This window comes from Macaca nemestrina, chromosome 11 (assembly GCF_043159975.1).
Source record: "Macaca nemestrina isolate mMacNem1 chromosome 11, mMacNem.hap1, whole genome shotgun sequence".
Taxonomy (NCBI): Eukaryota; Metazoa; Chordata; class Mammalia; order Primates; family Cercopithecidae; genus Macaca; species Macaca nemestrina.
This window is the reverse complement of record NC_092135.1, coordinates 10,135,649-10,163,418: the sequence shown is the minus strand read 5'-3', so window position 1 is coordinate 10,163,418 and position 27,770 is coordinate 10,135,649. Positions and strand designations below refer to the sequence as shown.

Sequence of the window (27,770 nt, the reverse complement as noted above, 5' to 3'; positions counted from 1 at the left end):
CCCTGGATCCACAGGATCACCATCCATTTTTGCACCTGCCTCCCAGCCAGCTCTGAACTCTCCTCCCACCTCTGTGTCTCAACAGCTGACATGAATAGGTGTACAACCAGTACTCGCTGAGTGGAGAGAGAGCCTCTCCCCGCCCGCCACCTGTGAAGGCACATCCTCCTGCCTCTACCATCTCCCATCCCAGTGAAGTCAGTCAACACTCGCTGGGCCCTCACTGTGCTCACAGCATTGTGCCTGAGCAGAGTCCTGTTTCAGGACACCCACTGCCTCCCCAAGACGGAGCAAACCTGGGACTTTTCCTTTCTTTTTAAAAATTGTTTTACTTTGAAATAATGAAGGTCGTACAAAAACAGTTCCAAAAACCATAAAGGCTTTCTTGTATACACTTCATGCAGCTCCTCAAATGTTGGCATCTTACATAACCCGAGACGGACAGAATGCAGTTAACTCACCGGCAGAGCTTATCCACATTTGCTCAGTGGCCCGCTAGTGTCTTTTTACCCAGTTCGAGACCCAGTCGTGGATCCCATGTGGCACTTGGTTGTCGAGACTCCTTCATTATCTCCTGTCTGGGATGGTTCCTTGGTCTCTTTTGTCTTTCATGACCTTGGCAGTTTTAAAGAGTGCAGGCCAGTTACTATATAAAATGTCTCTGGATTTGGGTTTGCCTGATCGATGCTGTTTCATGATGACATTCGGATCATGCATTTTGGGAATAATACTGTAAAAGTGATATGTGTCCTTTGCAGGCGTCCTGTCAGGAGGACTGTGATCTTCAGGCTTCTCATTGCTGGAAACGTTGATCACTTGGTTATGAGGCTGTCTGCTGGCTTCTCCGCTTTAAAGTTGTCCCGTTCGTAATTAAGAAGTATCTTGTGGGGTAATCCTTAGAGGATATGGAAATATCCTGTTTCTTATCATATTTCCATCCACTCACTTACACAGCCATCGATGCTTCTTGCCAGAAACAGTCATTACTAGTGTTTGCCAAATGGCGATTTTCTGTTTCTATCATTTTGGCCACATTTAGTGGTTGGAATTCTCCGGTAAGGAAAAGCTGTCCCGCCTCCCACATTTCTTTATATATTAGATTGTCTATTGTTATGCAGATGGATGCATGGTTATTTATACTCTATGATTATCACTATTTATTATGTTGTTCCAATTGTCCCAGATTTGGCCATTGGGAGTCCTTTCCAGTTGTCCTCTGTGTCCTGTTGACATGTTGGGAGCTTTTTGTTTTATTTCAGTGCACATACCTGGTTCTCACTTGACTAGGATCCGCCACAGCAGCCTTGTGTCTGCCCGGTGGGTGTTGGGGTGATTTCCACCCTCTGCTCACCTCCAGGGCGCCTCCACCTGCAGGTGACTGAGACCACAGCCGGAGAAGCCTCTGGAAGGTGCCTGTGTTTGGAACTAGTTGGGCCACCCAAAAATTGCTCGGTCGGTGGCGTCTGAGACTCGTAGGAGCACCCAGGGAGCTCGGTCCCTATTTGGGAGGGGGTTGCTGTTGCTGATTCTTGCTCACGAGTCATGTTTGGCTGGTTCGGTGACACGGATCCCGGGCAGAGCAGGCCTGCCTCAAAGTGCTTCCTGCACAGGATGTTGGTCAGGAGACCCGGGCAATGCTGAGAGCTTCGTGCAGACAGAGTCCATGCTGGACTGCTTCCCCCTGCAGGTGAATGTCCTGACTCACCTCTCCCTACCCACCTGAAGCGTGTAGAGGCACCACCCGAAGTGCAGGAAGACCCCAACACTGATGACCACCATTCCTCATCATAACTGACCTTGCGAACAGGCCCTGCTATAAACGCTTTTATGTGTTCATGCCATTTAATCTTCTCAGCAACCCAAAAGAGAGTCATTTTGTGTTTTTCCATTTTACAAATGAAGGAGCCAAAGCAGTCACCCACTTTGGAAGTTAGAAATCAAGTTCCAGCCCCCTGAGCTCAGGCCCTCCACTGCGTGCTGGCCTTTCTTGTGGGAGCATAAGTATGGACCACGGGTCCCTCGGGCGAGTCCAGCTGAGCCCTTCTTGACAGCACCTCAGCTCTTCGTTAGGGCACTGCCCCGAGTCCAGTCGCTCCTAGAACCCCTAGCCAAGCAGCAGCAGTGTCCCCTGCGAGTCTGTTGTGGGTAATGCAGATCCTCAAGCCATAGCCCAGTCCCACTGAGTCAGAGACTCGGGGGAAGGGGCCTGTGTCTATGTATGCCATGCTTTGCAGGTAATGCAGCTGCAGGCTCCAGCTTGAGAGCCCTGGCTGCAGGCAGAGCCCCCGCTGAGAAGGGGGACCCTCAGTGCTGTCCTTCCCTGTGCAGGTGGGAGCCCTCAGCCGGGAAGGGGCCTGGGTCTTCACCAGGCTTTGCCATGCTCCAGCTCTGGGTAGGGCCTGCTTCCTTTCCTGGGCAGTGAGGGTTGGGTGTGAGCAGAGCACCTGGAAAAGGGGGCCGTGGATGCTGGCATGCAGCAGGGAGGGGTGGCCCAGCCAGAGGCCTGCAGGGACAGCCTTGTCCCTCCTGGCCTACTCAGCTCTTTCACTGGTTGGATTCCTGAAGAGATTCCTAAGGCTGCTGTAACTAATTACCACAAATTTCATGGCTTAAAACAATGTAAACTTATCCTCATATCGTTCTGGAGGTCGCAAGTCTGAAATAAGTCTAATGGTGCTTAAAATCAAGGAGTTGGCAGGGCTGGTTCCTTCTGGAGGCTCCAGGAGAGACTCTGGCATTTCTAGATTCTGGAGGTTGCCTGCATTCCTTGGCTTACAGCCCCATCCTCACGCACATCACCTTTTCCCCCTTGCTCTGTCCTCACCTCGCCTTCTTCCTGGTCTGTGGGAGTTTCCTCCCCTGCTTCTCTCTTCTAAGGACACCTGCCATTGCCTTTCGGGCCTATTGGGATAATCCACTTGTGGCTCCCATTTCAAGGTCTTTAAAGTAGTCTCGTCTCCAAAGTCCCATTTGCCGTAGAAGGAAACACTTACAAATGCCAGGGATTAGGGTGTGGATGTTCTTGGGGGGCGTTATTCAGGTTATTTGGGATCACTGAGCCCCATTGTGGAGTCTGGCATCAACCAGTAGAATACAGTAAAGCATATTTATAATTTGCATGGGTCTGCAGCAGGCCAGGCATGGCCCTGGGCCCTGGTGTATTGTACTGGTGAATCTTCCTGATTGCTCCATGAGATGGGGATTAAGCTTCATCTTGCAGATGCAGACATTGAGGCTCAGAGAGGCACAGTGACTTTTATGTGACATCCCTGCAAGATAGTTACTTCTGTGAGGGCAAGGAGATGAGGCTCTGGGATGCAGATCTCCTCCCCAGCCAAGGAGGGGCTAGTCTGGTTAAGCCCCAGTGATGGGCAGCAGCATGGTGTTCCCAGAGCCCTCCATCCCTACCTGGTCCTGCCGGGGTGGGCTTCCAGCAGCTCCACACTATCCTCAGGACAGTTGATTCTGGCCAGGCCGGGTGGGGGACACAGCAAGACCCTCAGGGCTGGCCCTGGGCTCCGGCAAGCCCAAGCCCTCACCTCCTCCGCCCCCAGGGCCCCGGGTGGGAACCAGGACAAAGCCTGTGAGGAAGATGGCCCCGTGGCTCTGGCTTCCGTGATGAATGTGGTTGGAGCCTGGTGGAGCGTCCCGATCCATCAAACCCGTGTTGTAGCCCGCTTCTCCCTGCCAGCACCAAATGTGTCTAATTACACAGATGTTTGCACAGCAAATGAGGTGCGGTGTCATCTCATTTCTGTGTCGGCTGAGCCTGAGCCTCTGCCTGCTGCCCTGAGCTGGTGACCATTTCGTGGGTGTGCCCACCACTCAGCCCTGCACCTCCTGCTTTCCACCGTTCAAGCACGCAGACCCCCTCCCCGTTCCCTCTCAGGATCCCGATAGCTCCAGGGAGGGTGCACCCGGTGTGTGCAGGCTCCAGAGAGGTGTTCCCTGCACTCTCTCATTCTGCCCTGACCTCTGCCCCTCAGGAGTACCTTGGTTATCACCCAAGAGCCTGCCATTGTCAGTTCTCAGCCTGACAGGCTACCCGCCCTGGGACCCATTGCTGAACCCCCTAGCTGTGGTTAACATGAATTAACTATCCTCAGCTCTCTCCTGTGTAGAAGGGCCAGATCCGCTGAGACAACCCACAGAAACCAGCCAACTGAGTTATTTTGAGAAGGAAACAGGGTAATGCGAGTAAAGCATCTAGAACACTTTGGAAACATGCAATGGATATGAGCAACAGTCATGATCATTGTTGTTATCCTCACTTGCTGATTTGAGAAGGGGGCCGTGGCCTGCTGGGAGACTGGGTGGCAAAGGCCGGCCACAGCATGTCCCTGGGAGAGTGGACTGTCCAGGGGCTGCAGCGTGGAAGGTGGGCGATGGGCTGAAAGAGTGCTGTGGTGCGGCGTGGGGAGGGGATCCTTCTTTCCCCCCGTTGAGGAATTTGGACTTCCTCCTTTTGGCAACCAGGAGCAGCAGGGAGTGGTCAGATTTATTTTCAGGCAACTACAGGAGCAGTTAGGGAATGGACAGGAGAAGGGCGGGAGCCGTGATGAGAGGACCTGCCAGAGCTGCTACAGTGGCCCTGAGGAGAGGGGAGCAGGACCAGGGCTGACCACCTGGCTGTAAACAGGCAGCTGCACGTGGGGAAGGCAGGGCATGGAGGTTGGCGTGAAGATAGCCACGCAGCCCAGCCCGGCTCGGTGGTCTCCTCATAGACACCCAAGTCCACTCCTCTGCAGAGCACCCTTCCCGGTCACTTAAGGTTCAAACTCACAGCAGACTTGCATGGCTTACTGATGCTCGCGTGGTTCCGAGGGAGGAAAGTCACCGCCCGTGGACTCCTGCTGCAGTGTCTTTGGGCTGCGCAAACCACGAGGGATGGGGAGACAAATGGGGCAGGGGTGTGATTGCTGGTCAAGCAAGGTTCTCTTGAGACTCCATGGGGACATCCCTGCGTCTCCAAGAGTCCACACAAGGGCGAGAAGAGAAGGCCGGCTGTGAATAGAGACAGACACCCCCAGCAGGCTCTCCAATCTTGTGATGCTAACAGGAAAGAGAAACTCTTCAGACGCCCTCTGGGCCCCCTGCCTCCCAGAAATAGGCTTGCCAGGGTGTCATGGGGAGCAAGGCTGAGGTGTGACGAGGAAGAGTCCCCCAGCTGGTGCTCCCCATTTCCTCGGTGTGTGTGGTCACACAAACATGAGTCTGGCCTGCCCTGGGCCAACATTAACTTGTGTCCTGGAAGGGAATGTAGAAGTCCATGCTCCCAGTTCGGGAGGCTGGGGTGGACCTTCAGCTCCCTATGTTGCTTTTGAGGACCTTTCCAACCCTGCCCTGCCCTGCCCTGCCCTGCCCTGGGCCTTCAAAGGACCAATTTCAGCTGCTTTCCGCCCAGAAGGGCGTATAGAAACTGCCCCATGCAGCAGTTCCCAAACCTGGCTGCAGATCTGAACAAACAGGGTGCGTCTTAAAGATGCCCATTCTCAGGCCCTGGCCCCAGGAGTTCTTGTTAACTTTCAGACTAGGGTGAAACCCGGAAATCTGCTTATTTACAGGCACCCACAGGCCAGCGTTTGGGGACCGCTGCAGGCCCCCCTGCTTGCTTGACCTTCGGGAAAGCAGGCCCAGAGCTGCTTGTTGGCTTTCTGGACTCATCACTGACAGCGCCTCACCGCCAAAACACGGATTGTTAAAAATCCCCTGGTTCCTCATGATAACCCGTTCACAGACAAGTCCCTCCATGTTGACCTAAACTTACTCATATTCTCAGCTTGCAAAAGGCAGTGAGTGTATGGGGTGGGAACAGCTGCAGTATCTCAGCCTTCCTTTCTCCTCCTGCATGGCACCCTCTGACCTCTGACATCCGTGACTCCACCCCCAACCTGACCACTGCTGATGGCTTCCTGCAGATCTCTTGATCCTGAGCTGTAGTTGGTTTGCATTGCATTGGCAGTCACGGCCCAAGGCCACCCTTCCCAGAGGAGAGACGAGAGGGCTCTTGCTGGCACAGATGGCTCAGGGTTGTAGCTATCAACCCAGGCCCAGGTATGTTAGGGCAAGAGAGTGAATGCCAGCTGGTGGGCATGGGGGCCTCACCTCCCTTTCATCCACACGCTTGGTCACGCACAATGCGCATTACCCAGGGCCTCCAGAGACAGCATTAAGAGTGTCTGAAGCCCCACTTGGTCCCCGAGACTGCTTGTTAATGGGGATGTTTAGCCCGGTGTCGGTGTGCTTCAGTTAAGAGAGTAGTTTCTTTGCTGCTACAGGGTTGAACTCATGAACTTTCCAGTCTGGGGGGATTTGAAGATTGCTTTTTCCAAGGTCAGTGTCCCATAAAGACTGCACCATTCGCCATGAGATTAATGAACACAGCAGCCTGCTCAGCCTGTGACTCACCAGTGTCATCCTGGGCCCTTATGACTCTGTCCTCAGTCATTCACTGAGGCGGGTGGGTTGAGCAGAAAGATATTTTCTTCTTGATTCTTGGCACAGCACCCGAGGTTCAGGATTCATAGAGGATTGGCTTTGTTTGTTTTTTGGGAAGAACCTTCTCCTCCTTCTGCAAACATGCTTCTTTCTTTTCAGAGCCTAGAGGAAGGAGGAGACTTCCGAAGGGCATGTCACCTGCCCCCTGGGATGAGATGCTGGGTGGGCCCAGCGTCACTCACCCGGCAACTTGTCCCTCCTTTCCACATGGGTCCACACTACCTCTCCATCTCCAGGGAGCTCTTCCTTAAAACCAGCTGTTGGTGACTGCTTCTTCAGAGCAACTGGACAGCAGGTAGACAGGGAGCCCGGAAACCCTGGGTCCAGGCGATGTGTCGGGCAGCAAACCCTCCTTCCACAGCTATCTGAGGGTAGACTGACTAGATGTGGAGCCTTGGCTCACTGTGATGTAAACGGCCCTGAGACCCCATCAGGCAGGCCCCTTCCCCTCTCTGGGCTGTGGGATGCTTGGGTCAGACCAGCAGAGAAGCAGTAGCAGGAGTCTGTGCCCAGCCCCCGGCTCATGTCATGTCACCCTCCCTGCAAGGAAGGCAGTGCTCTCACTCCCACTTCATAATTGGGGAAACTGAGGCTTGGGAAGGCTGACCGCCTTTCCAGTGATACACTCCTGGTAAGTAGCATAGATTACTTACTGGGCATTTTGGTCCCCCACCCCTTGCTAAAATCTTCCCCAGCTCTGAGAGCTTCAGATTCCCAAAGCCAAGAATGCACTCGCTGGGCTGCGTGGGACAGACGCTCATTTATAATGGAATCTGGCCTGTAAAAGTTTAACGAGGAGCGTGTCTGATAAGATGGCCTGGTCTTTGATCTTTGCTGAACGCCAATCCCTCACAGAAGAGGAGCTGCCTGGCTCTGGGCTTTGGAGAGAGCCGTGGTGGTCAGCCAAGAGCAGGAGGGGCTGGGGAGTGGAGCAAATCTTAATGTGCAGGCCGAGGCGGGCGTGCAGTCGGGGAGGGGCTGCGGCAGATCGGGATGACCTTTTCCGTTCCTCTCCTGTCCCTCAGGGCCCCCACTGTCGGACATTTCCCCTCCATACCCCCAGGATGTAGACAGAACAGGGTCGAGGCCTGGGCTCACAACTTGCCTAAGCTGCTTATACTCTTTACATCCTTGGGCTTACTTAGCCCCACAAGCCTCAGTGGCCCCATCTCTAAAATGGGGACATAGTGGCTCCCTGTGTGAAATGGTTGTGATGGGTGTCTGTAAAGCATGTAGAACCACACCTGGGACATACCAAGTGGCGGACAATCCCCTGCTGTCATCACTGCCCTGCTGACATTAGAAGGAAAGCCACGTTTCACTGCAGACACCCTGCGGGGTGCTGGGCCAGTGGTGTCCTATTCAGTCCTCCCAACACCCTGTAAGGTGGGGGATTTTCTCCTCGATTCATAGAGGAGAGAACTGGGCGTTCTCAGAATTTAAGAACTCCCCAAGACTGCTCAGCTTGTGAGATCCCACCAAGCCAGAGCTCTTCCCTGTGCCGTGATTGTCCTCAGAGAGGAAGGAGAGTCTCGCCATGCTTCTCAGGGCTGCAGTGTGTTGCTTCTGTCTGCAGACATGGAAACAGAACAGTAATCAACCCAAAGGAGTTATTCACTAATAGTAAAGTTTTAGGCATTGGTGGGGTGGATTGGCCTTTCAGGCGGGGAGTCCTCTTAGACTGCGCATGTTTAGATCGTCCGCTCAGTGGAAGCTGATGCCACTGCCAGATGCATTCATTTATCCAGTGTAACTCATTGTTGCTGGATTTATTGTATTCCAAGTGCCGTCACTTGAGGCCACTCCTGCCAGCCCGAGTCAAGATGTGTTGAGGGAAAATGTGAGCAGTGCCCTGCCCCTGGGGCACTGCTTGAAAAGGTCAGAAATTGCCGCTGCCCTCAAGCCTCTCTCACTGCAGCCAGCACTGCAGCATTGATGGTATGTCTGGTGCCCATCAAGAAGTGTGCTGGACATGTCAGGAACCCCATCCCTCAATCCTCTCCTTCCAGGGCTGCACCTCTGAAATGTACACTTGGCCTGTGCTGCCCAAACAAAGTAGCAAGAGTTCAGAGTTGCTTAACTCAGTGGGGTATGTTCTTAGTACTGGTTCCTCTGAGGACACTCACCCAGGGACCATGTGTGCCAGCCTCATGCCAGGCACTGGGCATGTGGACCCAAGGATGCACAGTCTTTTCTAATAGAATTTTTGTTTGTATAAATGTGGGATGCAAGCCCAATTTTGTGACATGCATAAGTTTTGTAGTGAAGTCAGGACTTTTAGAGTATCCATCACCTGAATAGTGTGCACTGCACCCACTAATTTCTCAAACTTCATGCCTCTTCCACCTCCAGGAGGCACAGTCTTGCCGCCCACATAGACCCCATGATCTGGTTGGGGAGAGGGCAGAAATTGGGCAAAATGACAGGGTGGTATGCTGGAAGTGGGGTATGGGGAGGAGCCCAGAGCACCAGGAACACAGGAACAGAAAGCATTTATCAGCAGGGAGGCATGAAAGCTCCCCCCACCTCCCAGCCTTTCCCCAGCCCCACCCACCAAGGGCCCCACCACCTTCTTAGGGTTGCCCTGTTCCAGTGAGGGGCCTCCACTTCCAGGCAGACACCAGTGCCGCAAAAGAGGGGAATCTTCTCAAACCACATTCTCATCAAGGCTTGGTAAAAATCAGCAGCATACCCGCCTCTAAGAAGAATATATCTGAGCTGCTCAGGATTCACCAGCTAGTTTTGACAGGCATCCAGGAAAGGAAATTCCACACACCACTTTGGCAGGCTGGGCCAGAGTTTAAGAATCTCACTGTGGAGGAGTTTCTATCCAGCCCGCCGGCCACCCAGGCCCTTTCTCATCGCTAAAAGCCAGGCCTCTAGCAAAAAATAATGAAATCTCTCCCACTAACGAAGGCCTCCCCCCCAACCCCCACTCCCAAGACTGCACATCTTACTCTCCTATTTCCTTCTTCCCACCCATGGCTTTAAACCCTTGACTTTCTGGAAGATTCGGTTCAGCAGTGCTCAGCCAAGGGCGGCTTCTGTTCCAGACAAAGGCCCCGTGTACTCGGAGGTCAGTGGCACAGTTCACCTGGAGAGGGCCTAAGCAGGACCGACTCCCCCAGGGCCTCCTCGCCGGACCCAGACACATTCCTGGTTCCACTGGACAGAAGGAGCAAACCCAAGGCTTCCTCCAGGCCCCGCACCTCACTCCTCCCCTCCCCACCCTGCTCCAAAGTCTTCACTTTGCTAGGAAAAAACGTCTCCCTGATAATCCCCTCTTATCTTTTATGCTTTTTGAGTTTTCTGTTTGCAAAAGCTGATAACCTTCTTATTCTGCTCCCCGGGGAAAGCTGATAAAGGGTGAGTGAATGAATCAACTGTTGTGAACCATGTGGCTAGATTGTAACCAAGTCCATCTGTATTACCTCCTTTGTAGGCACAATTTTATAACTTAATTTCCCTACCAAAACGTCAGCGTTTACTTAGTAAGAAATCTGCTCTTTGTCAACTGAAAACAGTGATTTCTTTATTACGGCTCTGCATAGGGAGTGACAGCTGAAAGCTGGCCAGGTCTGGTGTGGTGTCCGGGTCTGTAATGGGAATGGGGTGAGTGCAGGTCGAATGTATGGGATGGTGTCTGTTGCAGATGGCCTGGAGGGAGCCTGGACAACAGATAGATGTTGTGGCCAAGAGGACCCATGGAGTGATCATGTAGACGACTGAGTCCCAGATGCTTTCCAGCAGTCACACACGTTCACCACCACCACCAGCCCTGAGTTCCCCACCAGCACCAGCCCTGCAGCCGTCCTGCTCCCAGAATCCCTATCCACTCAGCCAACTTAAACCGGAGCCTACTTCTACCCAGCCATCCTTTTAAAAAAACAAATTGGTCTTATTAATTATTGAAAACACGCAAAAGAACAACAAAAGTGGCTGGGTGTGGTGGCTCACACCTATAATCCCAGCACTTTGGGAGGCTGAGGCAGGGGGATCACCTGAGATCGGGAGTTCGAGACCAGCCTGGCCAACATGGCAAAACCCTGTCTCTACTAAAAATACAAAAATTAGCCGGGCGTGGTGGTGGGCACCTGTAATCCCAGCTACTGGGGAGGCTGAGGCAGAAGAACCACTTAAACCCAGGAGGCGGAAGTTGCAGTGAGCTGAGATGATGCCATTGCACTGTAGCCTGGACAACAAGAGCAAAGCTCCGTCTCAGAAAAGAAAAGAAAAAGAACAACAAAAGCATGTTTAAGATATCTGAGTAATTATGACATATACACCCTTACTGTATCCCCTGCTCACTCTAAGTACTGGGGACATGCCAGCACATTTGAGGTCCCATGTGCTCCCCATTCTCCTGCCTCAGTTCCTCCCCACCCCACCATTCTTTGGGATTCGGAGTTTATCACCCCTCACATCTATGACAGTTTTACCTTGTGTCTGACTCCCCTAATAATATATTAATTTGTTTTGCCTTGTCGTGCTTTATATACATGGAATCATTGCGGAGGTATTCTTCGGGAACTTGCTTTCACACTCGGCGTTGTTCTGAAGATTCTCCCGCTAATGTGTGGAGCTCTTCATTCATTTGTTTGGGCTGCTCTGAAGCAGCCTGTGTTGACTGGCATTTGGGATGTGTCTGTTTTTGCTAATTTGAACATGACTGCAGAAACACTTTTATGCCATCCTCTGGGCCCCAAGTGTGGGGTTATTTAAAGTAAATGCATGTCTGGGAACGGAAATGCGGAGTCACAGGGGATTCATGTTCTCACCCTCCTAGACATTGCCAGACTTCGCCCGCTGGTTTTGCCAACACTCACTCCCACCAGCAGAGTTTGGAGCTGGCCTCGCCCCGTATCTTTGTGATATCCTTGTCCCATCACTTTGGAGGTGATAGCCTCTACATTTTAATTTTTGCCAAGATGAGTTTTTTCTGTGATTCTAATTTTCTGTTTCCCTTATTACTAGTGAAACTTGAGTGTTCGTTCACATGTTTATTGGCCACTAATGTTTCCTTCCTGGGAAATGCCTGTTTGGCTATTTTGCCCATTATTCTATGAGGTCGTCTTTTTCCCATATTTGAATAAGTATTTTGCACACTAAGGTTACTCATTCTGTGGTTAGCAATATGTGCCGTGAATATCCTCTCCCAGTTTGTCCCTGGTCTCTTCACTCCCTTGATGGCAGGTTTGGGTGAAGAGAAGTTCCCATTGTAAAGTAGCTCAGGTAGGTTACCGACATTTCTACTACGGTTTTTCCCTACATGTTCTCCTCACACCCAGATGTCTGGTCAGGCCTTCAGCCTCTGGACTATGGTGGCTGTTCCCCAGTACAACATGCCCTTGTTCAGCTCTTCTCCCTCTCAGAACACCAGGCCTATACTACTCACCACCTCCATTCCATTCTCTTGTAAGAGTCTGGGCATTGTTCAGATGCCACCTCCTGCAGGAAGCCCTCTCAGATTGCACCAGCAGAGTGGGTGAATTCTTCTCCTCCCACCGCTCTCCCTGCCCCAGCACCCTGTGTGCTGTTAGAAGCCTGCAGTCAGTGTCCATTCTCTCTGTGACCCCAGAGGTCCTGGCATGGTGATTTGGCCAAAGCACCAATGTGAACTATGGGATTGAGGGCCCGTGATTTCCTGAGCTCGTGGCTGGTCTTGGGAGTGCCTGCCAAGCAGCAGCAGCCTGTCTTACCATCACCATGGCTTCATGGGCACTCACGTGGTCTGCTGAGATCTCTGCACTTGTGGATTCAGAGTAGACCTTGGGAATGTGGGGCACAACACTTGTCAGTCAGGTTTGCAACCACCTGCTCCCTCACTACCTGGGTGCATGCGGGGCCCTGGCCAAGTCTGCCTCAGACCCCCAGCTCCCCACCATCAGTGCCATCAGAGGCCCATGCTCAGTAAACATCGGCTGATCGGGGAGAGTGATGTGTGGACCCAGACACATATCAGCAATGAACGTCTGATCACTGTGGCCTCAGCTCCCGTGCGCAGAGCGTCCCCATGAGGACAGACTGCCACCAGACACGCAGGAGAGTGCAGATTGACAAAAGACATAGGCTGCGCTTCAGTTTGAGGAAGGGACAGTTTTCCATTGTTTTCCAAAAGAATTTGCTGCACGGCTCTTAAAAAATGCAAATCCCCTTAGTACTTTTTGGAAAGCACTTGATTTCTAGAACTTTTTAAACAAATGTATGCGAAACGGTAAGCAAGCTTGCCAATGTACAGTTTCACCTACGAAACAAAACAAAACCCAAACCAACAAACGAAAACCCTGGGGAGGAGATTGAATTCCATCCAGAGGAGCGTTCTGGAGCTCTCTTTCTATTTGTCGGTAGAGCCGAGGCTGGCAGGAGCTGGCCTTGCTCTACAGGGAGGCCCTGGGAGAGCAGACACATGCACGCCCTGTCCTGGCAGTAAGAAGTTCCAGTTTGGGGAGGAAGAGAGGCAAGGCGAGCTCTGGGGACTCCAGCTTCCTTTCCAGCAGGTCAGTGGGCCCTGAGGACGCCTGCCCAGCATTTCTGAGAAAGTGGGCACCTGGTCCTGAGCAGCTCAGCAACAGCAAAAAGGTCCCAGCTTCTCCACTCTGGAGCTCCGTGGACCCCACCCATGGCCCTGTGATCCTGGTGGGTGGTAGGCATCTTGGTCCAAAGGCAGGGCTGGTATACGCAAGCCAGTGGTTCCAAGGCAGCAGGAAATGGCGTGCTGGGGCTGTGTGCTGGGTGGATTCTGGCTATGGGGAGTCAGTGACCATGAAATCCAGGCAGTGGGTGGGAAAGCCTGCTCCAGAGCCCTGTGCACATGGGAGTAGGAACGCAGGGCTCAGACACCTTCCTCCACCCCAACATGGGAGTTCCCCTTCCCTGCCAGCCTGCCTCAAAGGGAGCATCTCCTGGAACTTGGGTTATTCCTAGCAAATAACACAGGAGCCCTGCTAAGAGTTTACTCTCAGAAGAATGATGGCAACAATGACGGTGATGTCTGCCACCTCCCTTTAGGCCAATGCAACACGTTTTCCATGACAAGTTCATTTCCTGGGGCTGCTGTAAACACAGTACCACAAACTCAGTGGCTTCAAGCAATAGAATGTGTTCTCTCAGTTTTGGAGGTCAGAAGTCCAAAATCAGTATCACTGGACCAAGATCGAGGTGTCACCAGGCCGTGCGCCCTCAGAGGCCCCCAGCGGAGACTCCGCCCTTGCCTCTCCCAGCTTCTGGTGCTGCCAGCATTCCTCGGCTCCTGGCCATGTCCGTGTAGTCTCTGTCTCCCTGTTGCATGGCCATCTCATCGTCTGTGTCTCCGATCTTACTCTGCTGTCTTAAAAAGACCCCATGATGGCATGTAGGACCCACCCAGGTGGCCCATAATCTCCTCATCTCCAAATCCTTGCCTTAACCACATCTGCCCAGTCCCCAGTAAGTTCTCGTTCACAGGTTCCGGGGGCACAACATGAACATATCTCTGGGAGATCTCATGAGCCCCCCACATGCCTTCCCTCTGCTCCTCAGACAGATTTGTAAGATCACTATTATAACCGTTCAGTGAGGGCACATGCATGCTCCCAGGCAGGAGTGAGCTGAGCTGAGCTGGGACCCACGTCTTCCGCAGTAGTGTCTGTGCTCTTCTCTGGACACACTACCTGCTTTGTTCATTCATTCATTCATTCCTTCCTTCCTTCCTTCCTTCATTCATTCAACAGACATGTATTTGAGCATGCTCTATGTCCCTGGCATGTGCAGGGCCAGGTACAGGGCCAGCAAGTGAACAGAAACGGATACAGGAGACAGGGCGCACGTGAGCTCGAAGCTGAGGACATCTGGTCATCAGCTGAGATGGACGTGCTCAGGTCAGGGGAAGGAGCCACCGAACGCAGAAGCACCGCAGGAGGATCCTGACCTTGACCTGGGGCTAGGGAGCGCCTTGGGTGAGAGGTCCCTGAGCTGGCACCTCTGGGAGGAGAACAGGGGTTAACTGGGTTAAGGGATGAAGAGGGAAAGGGCATGACTGGAGGTGCAGACATCAAGGGGCAAAGCTGTGAGGGGCAAGCATGGCCTGTGCCAAGGACCAGAGAGTGGCGTACAGGACACAGAGGGAAGAGGCAGGCCCTCGCCACATGGGATTGTGGCCCTTCACCTGCTGCCACTGAGGTCATAAATCACCCCGAGAAGCAGGCACGTGGTGAGGTTTGTAGGCTCATACCCCCAAGTGACTGGACCTCCTTTTCTCTTCATCAGCAACAGCCCTTGGACCAGTCTGGGGGCACCCAAGTTCCTGTGTTCCCACCTGCTGCTGCCGCTGGCCTCACCATGGCCATGCCACTGGTGCTTTGGGACTCAGCAGTGCTGTCTGTTAAATGGGACACGAAGGACCTGTTCCTGCCTGTGTCTGGCCCCAATGACCAGCACAGATCTCAGAGCAAAGCCATCTCTGGCATGCCAAGGGTGGGCTCCTCCTCTGGCTCCGACCCCCTAGTGGGACAGCCCACCCTGATGACTGGTGCTGAGTCTGGGTGAGTCAGCAGCCCTCAGCTCCACATTGTTCAGCTTCTCCAAACAGGCACCAAGGCTGGGGCGTGGGGGCCCCAATCCCTGCACTTCCTTCGCTTTCTCTCACACCTTGAGGAACACGCCGGTTCTTGCCCCCGCACCTTGGCTTAGGCAGTGCTCAGGCCAGACGCCCTCCCTTCTCCCCAGCCCTCAAAGTCTTACTCGTTTCTCAGGCAGAAGCTACACACCCTCCAGGTACACATCCCCCGTCATTCTCGCTCCCAGGGGAGCACCCACTCTGAGGGTCTGGCATGCTCACTTAGGCCCAGCCAGCTGCATGCTGAGTGACACGTGGCTGTGCAGGGTGCTCATTACCTTGACCTCTTCTTTTCTCTCCCACCAAAAATCTCACAGCAGCAGATGGGGAAGGTCCTAGGATTTGATGCTGAAAGGTGTGGGCTGGGTCTACCCCACTCTCTGAGCTGCTTCCATTTGCTCTTCTGCTAGATGACAGGGATGAGCACTAATTGAGCACCTACTAAGTGCCTGGTGCTACACTTCATGCTTTCCATGCTTGGCTCATCCTACCTCAGAGCTGCCCCACCTGCAGGCAAGGGATCCTGAGGCTCAGGGCACATAGCACTGAGGCTGCAACCGCACCAAAGCCGTGATTCAGACCGAGATCTGTGACTTCAGGGTCCAGGTTCTGCTTACCAGTGGGGGTGGCCCCCTCAGCCTGCACTGCCCCAGAGTCACCTTGGGGACCAGCTGAAGTTTTGCCTGCCAGGGGACCACCAAGCCAACCTTCTCGAGAACTGAGACAGCAAGGGCGGAGCCAGCACCAGCCTGCATCTGGGTGGACCATTAGAGATGTCAGCGTGCCCGATCCGACTTCACAGATGCAGAGAGGCTGGCCTCCACTCCGGCTCTGCCACCTCTAGCTCTGCAGCCGTGGGCAAGTCACATGACTTCCTTGAGTCTCAGTTTCCTGGTCTGTAAAATGGAGATAATGAAATCTGCCTTGCAGGCTTGCTGGATGTATTGCACATAGCAGGTGTTTTGCAAATGCTGACGACTTTGTCAGCAGCAGCAGCGTCCCTGTGGCAGCATCCACAGGGTTAACACAGCAGCCGTCCAGTGACACCTCAGTCTACTTTGTCCGTTCTCCCTTTTCTCCTCTTCCTTACTTCCATTCTTCCTTACTTCCCCTCGCCACCATGCTAACCCTTGGACCTGGTCCTGAAGTCCCATCCAAGGGCTTTGCCAGGGATCTCCCACTAGGGAGGGAAGGAGAGAGGGAAGAGGAAGGATCCTGCTAAGGAGAGGCCTTTCCTGGCTCTGCCCACAGCCTCCTGGGGCAAGGACCCAATCATGGCCAGCAGGCCAGAACCAGCATCGGGAAGAAGCACATCCTCCACTGCGGCAGAGTCAGCCGCGAGGCCGGGCTCCTGCTCTTTGTTGCTGCTGCCGCTGGTCACTAACACGTGCACAGCACACACACACACACACACACACACACACACACACACACACACACACACAAGGAGGAGGGGCTTTGATTGGTTGTTCTACTTACCCAGAGTCCGCTGCTGTGCCTCATGCCCAGACACAGAAGGACATGCCCAGCTGCACCCTCCAGCCTCGGCCACTGTGGGCAGGATGTCCAGGGACCCTTTCCGGTTCTGCGGGTGGGTGGATGGACAGGTCCGAGCAGCTATGGCTGGGGTCTGCCTTGCAGGGTGCCAGGCCCGGGATCATTCTGGGCAGTGGGAGGCTGTGTGGGTCAAAGCCTGCCTTGACAGGCCTTGGCAGTTCCCTGAGACATAAAAACTTAACTCCAAGTGATTCAAACAAACAAACAAATGTTTTAGCTTACATAACTGAGAAGGCCAAGGATGCTAGCTTTAGGCAGAGGGGCTCAAATCAAGACACTGGCTCTTCATCTCTCAGCTCTGTTGTTCTCTGTGTCATCTTCCTTCTTGGGCTCTCCTCTGATGGCCTCCAGCAGCCCCAGGCTTGCACCCTACCAGCTCAGCAACCCTTGCAGACAGAGAACCAAAGACTCTAGCCAAAGCTGCTGTCTTGGGCACATGCCCGTCTCTGAACTGATCACAGTACTAGCGATATGGGATACGTTGATCAGCTGGGCTCAGGTCACGTGTCCCCTGCCCAGAGCAGCAGAAAGGAAGTGGGTTCAATATAGACCCAGCCCAAAGCACTCTGTGAGCTGTGCCCTGTCCCTCAGGCATAACTTTCATACACACACACACACACACACACACACACACACACACACCACACAGCTTTGTGCTCCAGCCTTTCTTTGCACATGCTGCTTCCTTTGTTGGTAATGCACTACCTCGTGAACTCCTGTTCATCCCTCAAGACCCAGCCCTAATCTCGTCTTCTCTGAGAAGCCTTCCTGCACACTTCCGGGCAGAGTTAGAGAATCACTCCTCTGCTGGAGCCCTTATCATACTGCCCGGTAAGTACCTGATTTCATGGGGCTGCCTCTTTCCCCCTGGGCTCTGAGCTCCCTGCAGGTCATTAGGCACAGCCCTGTTGGGAGTGTGAACAAATATAAGAAGGAACAACTGGTGGCTCAGATGAGCTCAGAGCTGGACTGAGGGGAGAAGGCAATGCATAGGAGCAGTGTCCTGAGCTGAGAGTCCTGCAGAAGGCCTGGCTGTGCCGCTGGTTGATTGTGCCATGGGAGTGTGTGAGGGTGTGCCCATGTGTATCTGTGATGTAGGAGACTGTGGCCATCTTTTAAATTGAGCTCATGCAGTTGGCTCCTCCTCCCATCCTAAAGGTTGTCTCTTTGAGTCTCTGCCCAGCTATCAGAATTCAAGGCCTGGTTGGCCACGGCTCACACCAAGGCTTAGTGCCTGCAGTACAGCAGTGTGGAAATGGAAGAAGAAAGGGAGGTTGCTGCTGGGGTCGGCCTGAAGCGGTGGCTCGGACTTCACCAGTAGTCGCCTTTCCTGGTGAAGTCTCCACGGCTCGGTCGTCTGTTCACCAGCGCTGGCAACACCCAGCATGATGAGACCCTCAGCTGCAGCCTGGGATGGGGGCAATTGTCCAAGAAAGAGGGGCGCTGGACCCTGAAGGATCTGCTGTGTGGTTTGGCAATGCTGGCGTGTTTCAGGGCTGCTGGGAAGCGCCCTCAGGCCCCACATGTTGTGTGATGCTGGCAGTTCTGCCTGTTCTGGCCCGTTCCTCGGGCTGTGTTTGGTCTGTCAAAATGACCACCTCTGGGAACATGTGTGCCCCTGGATCCTTAGCGGTCATCACAGCACAGTGGGGTGGGGGGTTCCAGCTCCCAACCAGAGCAGGGTGGGATTGTGTGTGACGACCAGGTAGGGGTGGGGTGGGGACCGGAGACAGAGAAGGAGCTGAAACAATTGGGAGAAAGCTCTCCTGGCCTCCCTGATCCTGCCCACACCCTGAGCCCTGCTCGCCACCAACCAGCGTCATCAGGAACACCCACTTCCCTGCCAGGGCACAGGCAGGGGCTCCAGCCCAGCCCCCTCTGGGTTGGTGATGGTTCTACCACCTGCTATCTGAGCACCCTTGGCCAAGGGACCTGGCCTATCTGAGGGTGTTCCCATCTGCAAGATGGGCATGAAGTGCCTGCGTTGTGAATGTTTTATTTGAATTCATAAAGGAAATATGTGCATGTGCCCTGCCGATGGCTGGCACACAGTCAGCCCTACCCTGGGGAGATGCCACATAAGAGCATGGCTGTGATCTTACTGGCCCTATGCAAAAGAGACATCACGGGAGGCTTCCTGGAGGAACTGTCTAGACAGTCACTGATGGCTACATTGGCCAATGGGCCTGTTGTCTCAGGTATTGTGTGCCCTGGGTTCCCCAGCCAGCAGACACTCTATATTCCAAGTTGGCTTGTTGCTGAGGAGGGAAGGAAAGGGAGTTAATGTATATAAAGCCCCTACCAGGTGCCCAGCCCTGGTCTTTTCACTCTACCCTGGTGAGGCACCAGAGAGGAGCAGCATTCTGGCTGAGGCCACACAGCTAAGCGGGAAGGATTAGTGAGCCAGCGCCCTCGAGGGGACAGGCAGTGCCAGGTGCAGTGTCCTGCCCCACCCCGCTGCATCTTGGTAGCATTTGTATCTGTCTCCGGGGGATGGCTCTGTGGCTCAGATCCCCCTCTTCCAGGCCTGGCACTGCAGCCTTCCCTGGCACAGGGGAAGAGCAAGGGTTGCTCCGTACCCTTGAGTTGAACCTGTTGTGGGGCTGGCCTGTCTCTCCACTGCCCCTGATAGAACCTGTTCTAGGGTAGGACAGTGGCCTCTCCCAGTTTCCTGTCTGGTCACACCAAGGGAACAGGCAGTCCTGGACAGCGGTGCTGATGGGGCAGGCAGCGCCTGGATGAGGGAGTCCCAGCCCGGGAGTGAGGCCCGCTGGAGGGGCCTCCTGCTTGCCTCTCACTGGCCGCACAGCGTGGAGAGTGACTCCCCTGTCGACGCAGTGTGCTCGTGGTCAAGTGCAGTGGTTGGTGCCATTTTTCCATACCCACCTGTGGGGCACACAGCCGATGCTTACTTCATGGGGGCTGCCGTGAGGATATAGTCCAGGCGCCCCTGCAGAGACCCCTGGACATCCCTACAGAGCCCAGGGCCTGAGAGAGGAAGAGGCCACCCTGGGCTACACCTGGGCTCCTGATTCCCTTGGTGATGCACGCGGTGGGAAGGGGGAGGTGGAGTCTACCTTCCCCGAACCGTGGCAGCTGCACTGTGGAGACGCAAGTCCCAGTTCCTCCATGTGTGACCCAGGCCCCACCTGCCACCTTTAGGCCCAGCTGCCTCCATGGCAGCCCCAGACAGTGGTGTGCATGTGGCCGTGACAACACCTCACTCCAGGCCTCTCAGGGGAGGCTCACCTGGCCAGTGGGATCTGGGTCACCTTGGCCAGACTGGGCCTGCAGTGTGGCCTCACCATGTAGCTTGAAATCCCCATGTGATCACTGGCTTTCACAGGGGGACTCAGCTGTGGTTGACACACCCCACAGGGTAACCCTGGTGCCAGGGAGGCTGGCATTCCTGGGACCTAAGAAAGCCACCTAGGGCCACCGGCATCTGATCACAGGCTACTGTGACCTCAAACCCTGGCTGGCATCCTGCAGACTCTGGGAACCTGCTCTGCCTGGAGTGTCTGGGGAGGACCGAGGAGTCAGGACAGGAGGCACCTCAGCTATTCTCCCAGCCTGTAGACACCCTACGTTCTGCTGAGCCGCACTCAGCCTTCCAGAACTTGTATCCTTCAGCCCAGGTCCGCCCCCAGGAGCCACACAGAGGTGATGTCCCAGAGCCTTCTCTTCACAACCCGCACATCCCATGGCAGGATGTGAGTGTCATCCTGCTGCAGTCACAGGCCGGAGCCCACAGGACCTGCCCTGAACCAGGGATGCCTCAGCCTAGCCCCACTTCTCCTCTCCCGGGCACACATAGCAGCCCCTTCCTAGGCTAAAGCTATCTGTTAAGCCCCCCACATTTCATGCCGTTCCCATGCATAGGCACCCACCTCTACAGGCAGGCTGTGAGTGAGAACACCTTGAGGTTGCGACTTGTGACTTATTCCACAGTCTCCCTCCCATGGTGCTCAGTGGCTGGCACACAGACATGTGGCTGTCACTGATTCTGAAGGTACCTCTGAGCACCTGCATGGCGCCAGTTCCTTGCCGGTGCTGAGCATGCAGAAGTGCCTCAGACATGCCCTGCTCCCAGGCAGAGCCCGGGAACCTGGGAGATGCACCTGTCAGCCTGAGCCTGGAACAGTGCTCCCTAGGGGAGCAGAGAGAAGGGATCTTGAGGCAAGAAAAGGGGCTTCAGGGAGGGTGCCACCTGCTGGGCTGACAGGGATGAGGAGTTTGCCGCCACAGTATAGGGTGCAGGAAGGCATTGGAGGCCAAGGATTGGCGTAGGCAAAAAGACAGAAGCAGGTTCATGGGATCTACATGAGCAGAGCAGTCACGTCTGCTGAAGCTAGACAACCAGGCCGTGGAAGACTCCCTCCAGGCCCGGCGCAGCGGCCTCCCAGGGGGAAGTTTGTGAAACCCAGATGTGAGGACATCTGGATGTCACCTGTTTGGGTCCTGGTTTGTACTGTACTGTAAGCCTAGTTTTCATGCACTATTGAGCATGATCAGTAATTATCTCTGGTCTGCTCAGCCAACAGACAAATCATTTCCTCCCTGAAATAACCGATCCCAGCAGTGCCCTTTCACACGTCCAGCGACAATCCAGTGTGAAAACTGTGAGGGCCTCCCGGGCACTGCTGGGTTAGCCCTCAAAGTGTGGTTCTAACCCTGTAACAGCAGTTCTCCTTTCATGACTGCCTGCCGTGTCTCTGGCACAGTTCTGGGGACTTTCATCCTCACGACAACCCTATGAAAAAGACACTACTGTGATCCGAGTTCCGCAGATGAGGAAACTGAGGCTCGGAGAGGTTACGGTGTGATTCGGCTGGGATTCTAACCCAGGCTTGTCTGACTCTAACACACTCTCTTTTCTTTGCACAATGTCAAATTATGGACTGAAGAAATCAAAATGAAATCTTGGTAAATGTGGTTGCTGGTGACTTAGCTGTGGTTTCGCAGCTGTTTCACCGTAAAGTCTGATTCATCTTTAATGAGTGAGTTTTGGAAATGATGACCTCAAAATACACCTACAGCTGTGTAGAGGCCCCAGGTCAACAGACCTGACATAAGGGCCCGAGGTCACATTGAGTGGATTCCATGACTCTTGGTGGGCAGATTGGGGGACATGAGGGTGGACCCTGGCCATGCCAGCCCAAGCCAGGAGCACCAAGCCAAATGCACACCTGACTGTTGGGGCATCTGAGAAGGGTGGCTTTGTTAGCGCTAGGAGGAATTCCATGGCGAGGAGATATTCCAAGATTTTAGTTGGGGCTCACCAATTTCAAAACTCGCCTTGAATCCTCACCCTGAGGCCGAGCTGGTCACACCAACAACCAACCATCCAACTGAAGCCAGAAATTCTCCACTTGCAGGGCATCTCCTGATCCCCCTGTCTTTTTCACATATCCTGTTAGCAGTATGAGCTCTTTGCGTTTTACCTGTGGTATTCGTATTTTCATATTCTTTTTTCATACATGTTTCTAGCACACAGGCCTGTGCCCGGCCTCGAGGAGGCACTGGGGAAGCCACAGTGCAACTGTGACGTGTGGGCGGCCAGGTGTGCCTGTGCTCCAGCAAGTCCAGTCGCGGGTGCGAGGTCCATTCTCCAGCGTGGGACTGGCGGGTGGGCGCACGCACCAGCCTGGAGCTTTCAGTCTGCATTCGCTGGCTGATGCTTGAGAGTTCGGACTCTAATTCACAGATGACCAGGGGATGTCGGTGTAGCAAATAATAAGTGCAGGTTGTTCTGGAAAGTCTTTCCAGGAGAGACAAGGACTGTCCATGTCGGTTTTGGGGTCTTGGTGGGGTCCCCTCTGTGTCCTCCTTCTTAGACGGCTGTCCATTGTCTCTGCAGGCCCCCCGCCCTGAGCGGCAGCCCTGTCATCTCTGACATCTCCTTGATCCGGCTTTCCCCGCACCCGGCTGGCCCTGGGGAGTCCCCCTTCAACGCCCCCCACCCGTACGTGAACCCCCACATGGAGCACTACCTCCGTTCTGTGCACAGCAGCCCTACGCTTTCCATGATCTCTGCGGCCAGGGGCCTCAGCCCCGCTGACGGTGAGTAGGGTCTGGGGATGGGAAGGGGTAGCTAGGGCATTGGGGCAGGGCACAGCCAGCCTCTCTCGCACTAACACTGTCAACTCCCCAGCCTTGGTCTCCTTGAACAGTGACCAGGCTGGCGTTCCTTCACACTACTTCCAAACAACAGGTTTTTGGTTTTTATGCTCATTAAAGAGCACTTGGTAAGCACTCTTTTGCATGCAAACCATATATGATTTACCGTAATAATAACAGTAAGGGGCTATCCAGGTAGGTCCTGTGTAGCTGAGAACCACTGGTTGTAACCAACCAAAGTCTGCAGGAGCTGGTGTTAGGAAAGGGGATGTTGTGTTGGGGTGTCTCATGCAGAAGGAAGGTGGAGTGGGCTGGCTGCTGCCTGCGTCTCTGTTAGATCTACCCCTTGCGGGTTAACACAAGAGGCCTCCAAGTGGCAGTCCAGGCCCTGGGGCTCCGGGGAGGAAGCTGTGGCATTGTGTCTCTCAGTTCAGATGCTTGACAGAGAAAATTGATTGGCCCGGCTCAGAGATCAGATGGCCACCCCTGGTGTGACTAATTTCAGCCAGAAAAGGGCAGGGTCACATGGTACAAATATGTCTTTATATGTATGAAGCAGATCTAAAATTTTATACTTCTAGTCCCCACCCACCCCACCGACAGACACATGCAGACACATATTAGTAACCCAGACATTTGGGGGCCAGTCCCACCCATGCCGTCTCCCTGGGAAGTGCAACCCCACCCATAGTGTGGCATGGCCCTGTGCCACCCCTGACAGTGCTGCTCGCCACTCATTGTCCCTATCCTTGAAAGCAACCCAGTGCGTCTTCTCAGAATACACGAAGCTGAGACTTGACCTCTCAGGCTAGAGGACATCTGCAACTTGAACTTGAGAGCCCCATGGGCAGAGGCTCTGGGAAATGTGGTCCCAGTGAGTCTCTTATCACTACCAGCATTCTCCCCCAGAGGAATGGATCCTCTTCCAACTGGTGGGTGTGACCATGAGTTGAAGCAGAGGCCTGGCTCTGAGAATGTGCAGGCTGGAATCTCACGATGAAAAGGAGGCTTCCAGTTTTCAAATGTGCAGAAAGCCTCCGTGAAGCGTTGACTCATCTTCCTGGCATGGAGGTTTCCCCTTTGCCTGGTCCTCACCGAATAGAAACCAAACAAGGCAAATGGTTGTAGCCAGGGGGCTTGAAAATGGCTAGCCGGAATGTGGCACCATTCTGAAATGGCCCCTCAAAGTCAGAAGTCAGCCCTGAACTCTGCGTGTGTCCCCTGTGTGGCCGTGACCAAGCTGGGGTGCCCTGAGGCCTGTGCTGCCTCTACGCCCGGCTGCTGTCTTGTGGACAGTGGGCCCAGCCCTGTCCACATCACTCCTGAGGTCCCAGTGCTGGGATTACAGGCGTGAGCCACCCTGCCCCGTCCATGACGGGCTGACCAAGAGCGAGAGGACACAGCTCACGTTCCAGATTCTGCCTGGCTCACACTAACACTGTCAACTCCCCAGCCTTGGTTCCCTCGGACAATGACCAGGCTGGCGTCCCTTCATACTACTCCTGAACGACAGGTTGATGCTCACACCTAGTATGGCAGCTGAGGGGTGCCACCCAAAACACAGGTCCACAGCCTAACCCCCAAACCTGTGGGCATTCCCTCATTTGGAAAAGCGGTCTTTGCACATGTCATTAAGTTAGGTCTCTTAAGCTAAAGAGATCATCCCAGATGATCCACACAGGCCCTAAATCCACTAACTGGTGTCCTTACAAGAGACAGACAGAGAAGGCAGACACATTCACGCCCGTCCAGGGACACACACAGAGTCCCAGAGGAGAAGGCGATATGAAGGCAGAGGCACAGATGGGAGTAACATGGCCACAAGCAGGAAGCTGGCAACCAACAGAAGCTGGAAGAGGCCAGCAACCATCTTCCCCTTAAGCCTCTGGAGGGAGCGCGACCCGGTCAGCACCTCAGTTTCAGATTTCTGGCCTCCAGAACTGTGAGAGAATAAAGTTCTGCTGTTTTAACAACAGTTAACACCAAGTTTATGCTGATCTATTACAGCATTTACCCCGGGAAACTAATACACATGGTAACAGGGCTTCCAGGGAAGAGGCAGATGGAACCTGGCTGCTCTCCCAGGGCCGGAGCCATGAGAGATGTCTGTGGGAGGAAGGAACAAAGCACCCTCCTGGAGATGCTCAGGAACCAGGGACACTGTATTCCACTGACTGCAGTGTCGCCCATGAAGAGCTGGGTGGGCTGGGCACAGTGTCTCATGCCTGTAATCTCCGGACTTTGGGAGGCCAGGTGGGAGGATCACTTGAGCCCAGGAGTTCAAGGCTGCAGTGAGCTCAGAGCGCACCACTGCACTTCAGCTTGGGCAACAGAGTGAGATCCTGTCTCTAAAAAAGAAATTTAAAAAGGAGCTGGGGGTGGTGAGACAGAGCTGCCCCTGGACGAGAGGCCTTTGACCAATGGAGCACCATGCTATCTATGCATGAGTTCAAGATAGACACTGAGGTAGCTCCTGGAACACCCACGTACCCACCCACAGCCCCGCGACATAGATGGGACCCGGCTAATTTGCATGGCCCTGGCTCCCACAGGAAGTAGACCAGATACTCCGAGGCCTCATCAGCCCTTGGGCTACTAAGTGACCAAAGATGGCAGATTAGGCTCAAGAGCAGCTGGCAGGAGGTCTGAATTCGAGTCCTGTGTGCCCTGCTCGGTACCAGCCCCAGAGCCTGCCGCGTGAGGTTTGGAAGGTCATCGGCGATCCGAGGCAGCGTTGGCCAGACTATGTGTGACTGGGGTCAAATGGGATCTCCAGGGAAGGTTTTGAGGGAAGTCGGGTAGGCAGCAAGGAGTAGGGGAGGGAACTTTGGGCATGCACAATGGAGGCAGAGCCTGTGGGCGATCAGCCTGGCAGGAGGCCTGAACTCTTGGGAGATGCAACAGGAGATGGCGAGAAGGAGGCAGAGGAGGATGGCGGCTTCCATGGCCCGGTCTCCTCTCTCTGCAAAGCACATGAGAGAGCTCTTTTGGAATGTGTTGAGACTGCTAACAGAAAGGCTGCACTGCACAGTGGTTAGGAGCTTGTTTCCTGGATTCAGACTGCCCTCTTTGCACACCTGTGGACTCTCGATGGCGGTGCTAGGTTTCCAAGCTCCCATTTGTTTCCTGACATCATCCTGTTGAGGGCCAGCCTCCCTCAGATGCTCTGAATGTCATCCTCGCTGCCTCTTTCCTGAGCCCTGGGCAGGGCTGACCTCAGGGTTGAAGCAGACAGCCCCGAGGCTCTGCGCTGCAGGGATAAGGATGTGTGCAGGCCAGGAGCTTTATCTGGCCAGGCCTGGTGCCCTGGCAGGGATCTCACCCTGAATGTTCAGGCACAGATTGACCTGGCCCAGCCGCGTGCCGCCGAGGTGCCTCTGTTTGCACCTTCTTTTAACTTTGAAGACTCTGCTGGACTATGGATCCTGTTGACCTGGGGCTCTGGGATTCTGAGGGGCATGGAAGCAGAGTAGGGGAAGATTGTTTATGAATCTGATGAAATGGGGGAGTACAGAGGGCGGAGTTGGGCCTCCTTCAGCAGCAACACTGCAGCTCATGCCAGCCAGGCCCAGGCCCGGCACAGTGCAGACAGTGGGGCAACGGGGTGAAAGTGCCCAGGAGAGAACCCCCCACACCAGGTGTGCATTTCTCTTTGCTTTTTTCTTTTTTTTTTTTTTTTTGGGCAGGAAAAGGCGCAGCCAGTGCCAGGTTCTGACGGCTTCTTTCTCTCCCCTCTGCCCACAGTGGCCCAGGAGCACCTTAAGGAGAGGGGACTGTTCGGCCTTCCTGCTCCAGGCACCACCCCCTCAGACTATTACCACCAGATGACCCTCGTGGCAGGCCACCCCGCACCCTACGGGGACCTGCTGATGCAGAGCGGGGGTGCTGCCAGCGCACCCCATCTCCACGACTACCTCAACCCAGTGGACGGTGAGTGACGGCCCCAAGGGGCTGAGGATGGGGCTAGCGGTCCCCTCTTGAGGCTGAGAAGGTCACTCGCTGTTTCTTTTGGGGACGAGGGCCCTTAAGGAGAGGTCGGGCTGTACCCCGATGCCTTGCAGAATGGCTGTCCACTGACACTGAATCTTTGGACAACACTTACTGAGTCACCACGGGCCAGGAAACATCGTAAGCATCGCAGACACCACAGCAAACGAAGCTGGAACTTACAGTGTGATGGGGAGAAACAGATGCTAAGCAGCTCTAGGAATTACATATGAAAGCAGCCCATTATAAATGGACCGGGGAAACAAAGCAGGGGCAGGGGAGTGAGCACTGGGTGAGTGGGGTGCAGTTTGGAATGGGGAAGTCAGAAGAAGCCTCACTGGGAAGTTGACATCTGGGGGCAAGTGCTCCAGGCAGAGGAAACTGCAGTGCAAAGGGCCTGAGGCAGCAGTGGGCCTGCCGAGCTCAAGAAACAGCCAGGAGGCCAGTGCCAGCCGTGAGGAGTGGGAGTGGGGGTGAGGCCAGAGTTTCCAGGTGGGGTCTTGCCAACCAGTGCTCCTCAGAAAAGACTGGCTTTCACTGGAGATGAGGCTGGGCAGAGGAGAAAAGAGAGCTGACTGACTCACACAAGGAACCTCCTTCCGTGCTCATGTGAGAATTGATTTGGGGGCAAGATGGAGGCAGGAGGTCCAGTTAGTAGAGGTGGGGAGAAGGGGCCAGGTCTCGGGAAGACCGTGAAGGTAGAACCACAGGATGTGCCCCCAGCTAGAATATAGAGTTGAGAGAAAGAAGGGAGTTGAAGTTGACCACAGGGTCTCGGGCCTGAGCATTTGAAGGATGGAGTAGTACTGAGCTGGGAGGCTATAGGTGGGGCCCTCATAGAAGGGAGGGAAGTCAGGTATCCTGGGTAGATGTTGCTTTTGGTGTCTGTTAGACACGAAGTCCTTCCCACCCGCCAAATGCCATCCTCACAGCTGCTTTCACAGGGACACCTGTGACCCTCTGACCGTGAGCCCTGGGATCAGCATGGAGCCTGTCTCAAGGAATAGTGGAGGGG

At 54.4% G+C, this 27,770-nt stretch overlaps 1 protein-coding gene across 1 annotated transcript in view; it reads left to right on the top strand.

Annotated features, from left to right (window-relative positions):
• Window positions 1-27,770, top strand: part of LOC105492465 (GLI family zinc finger 2) — a 260,604-nt gene that overhangs the window by 193,903 nt on the left and 38,931 nt on the right. Inside the window, exons 4-5 of the mRNA XM_011759629.3 lie at window positions 22,509-22,711; window positions 26,513-26,698. Of these exons, the coding sequence (XP_011757931.2) occupies window positions 22,509-22,711; window positions 26,513-26,698 (389 nt within the window). The remainder of the gene's footprint in view (window positions 1-22,508; window positions 22,712-26,512; window positions 26,699-27,770) is intronic.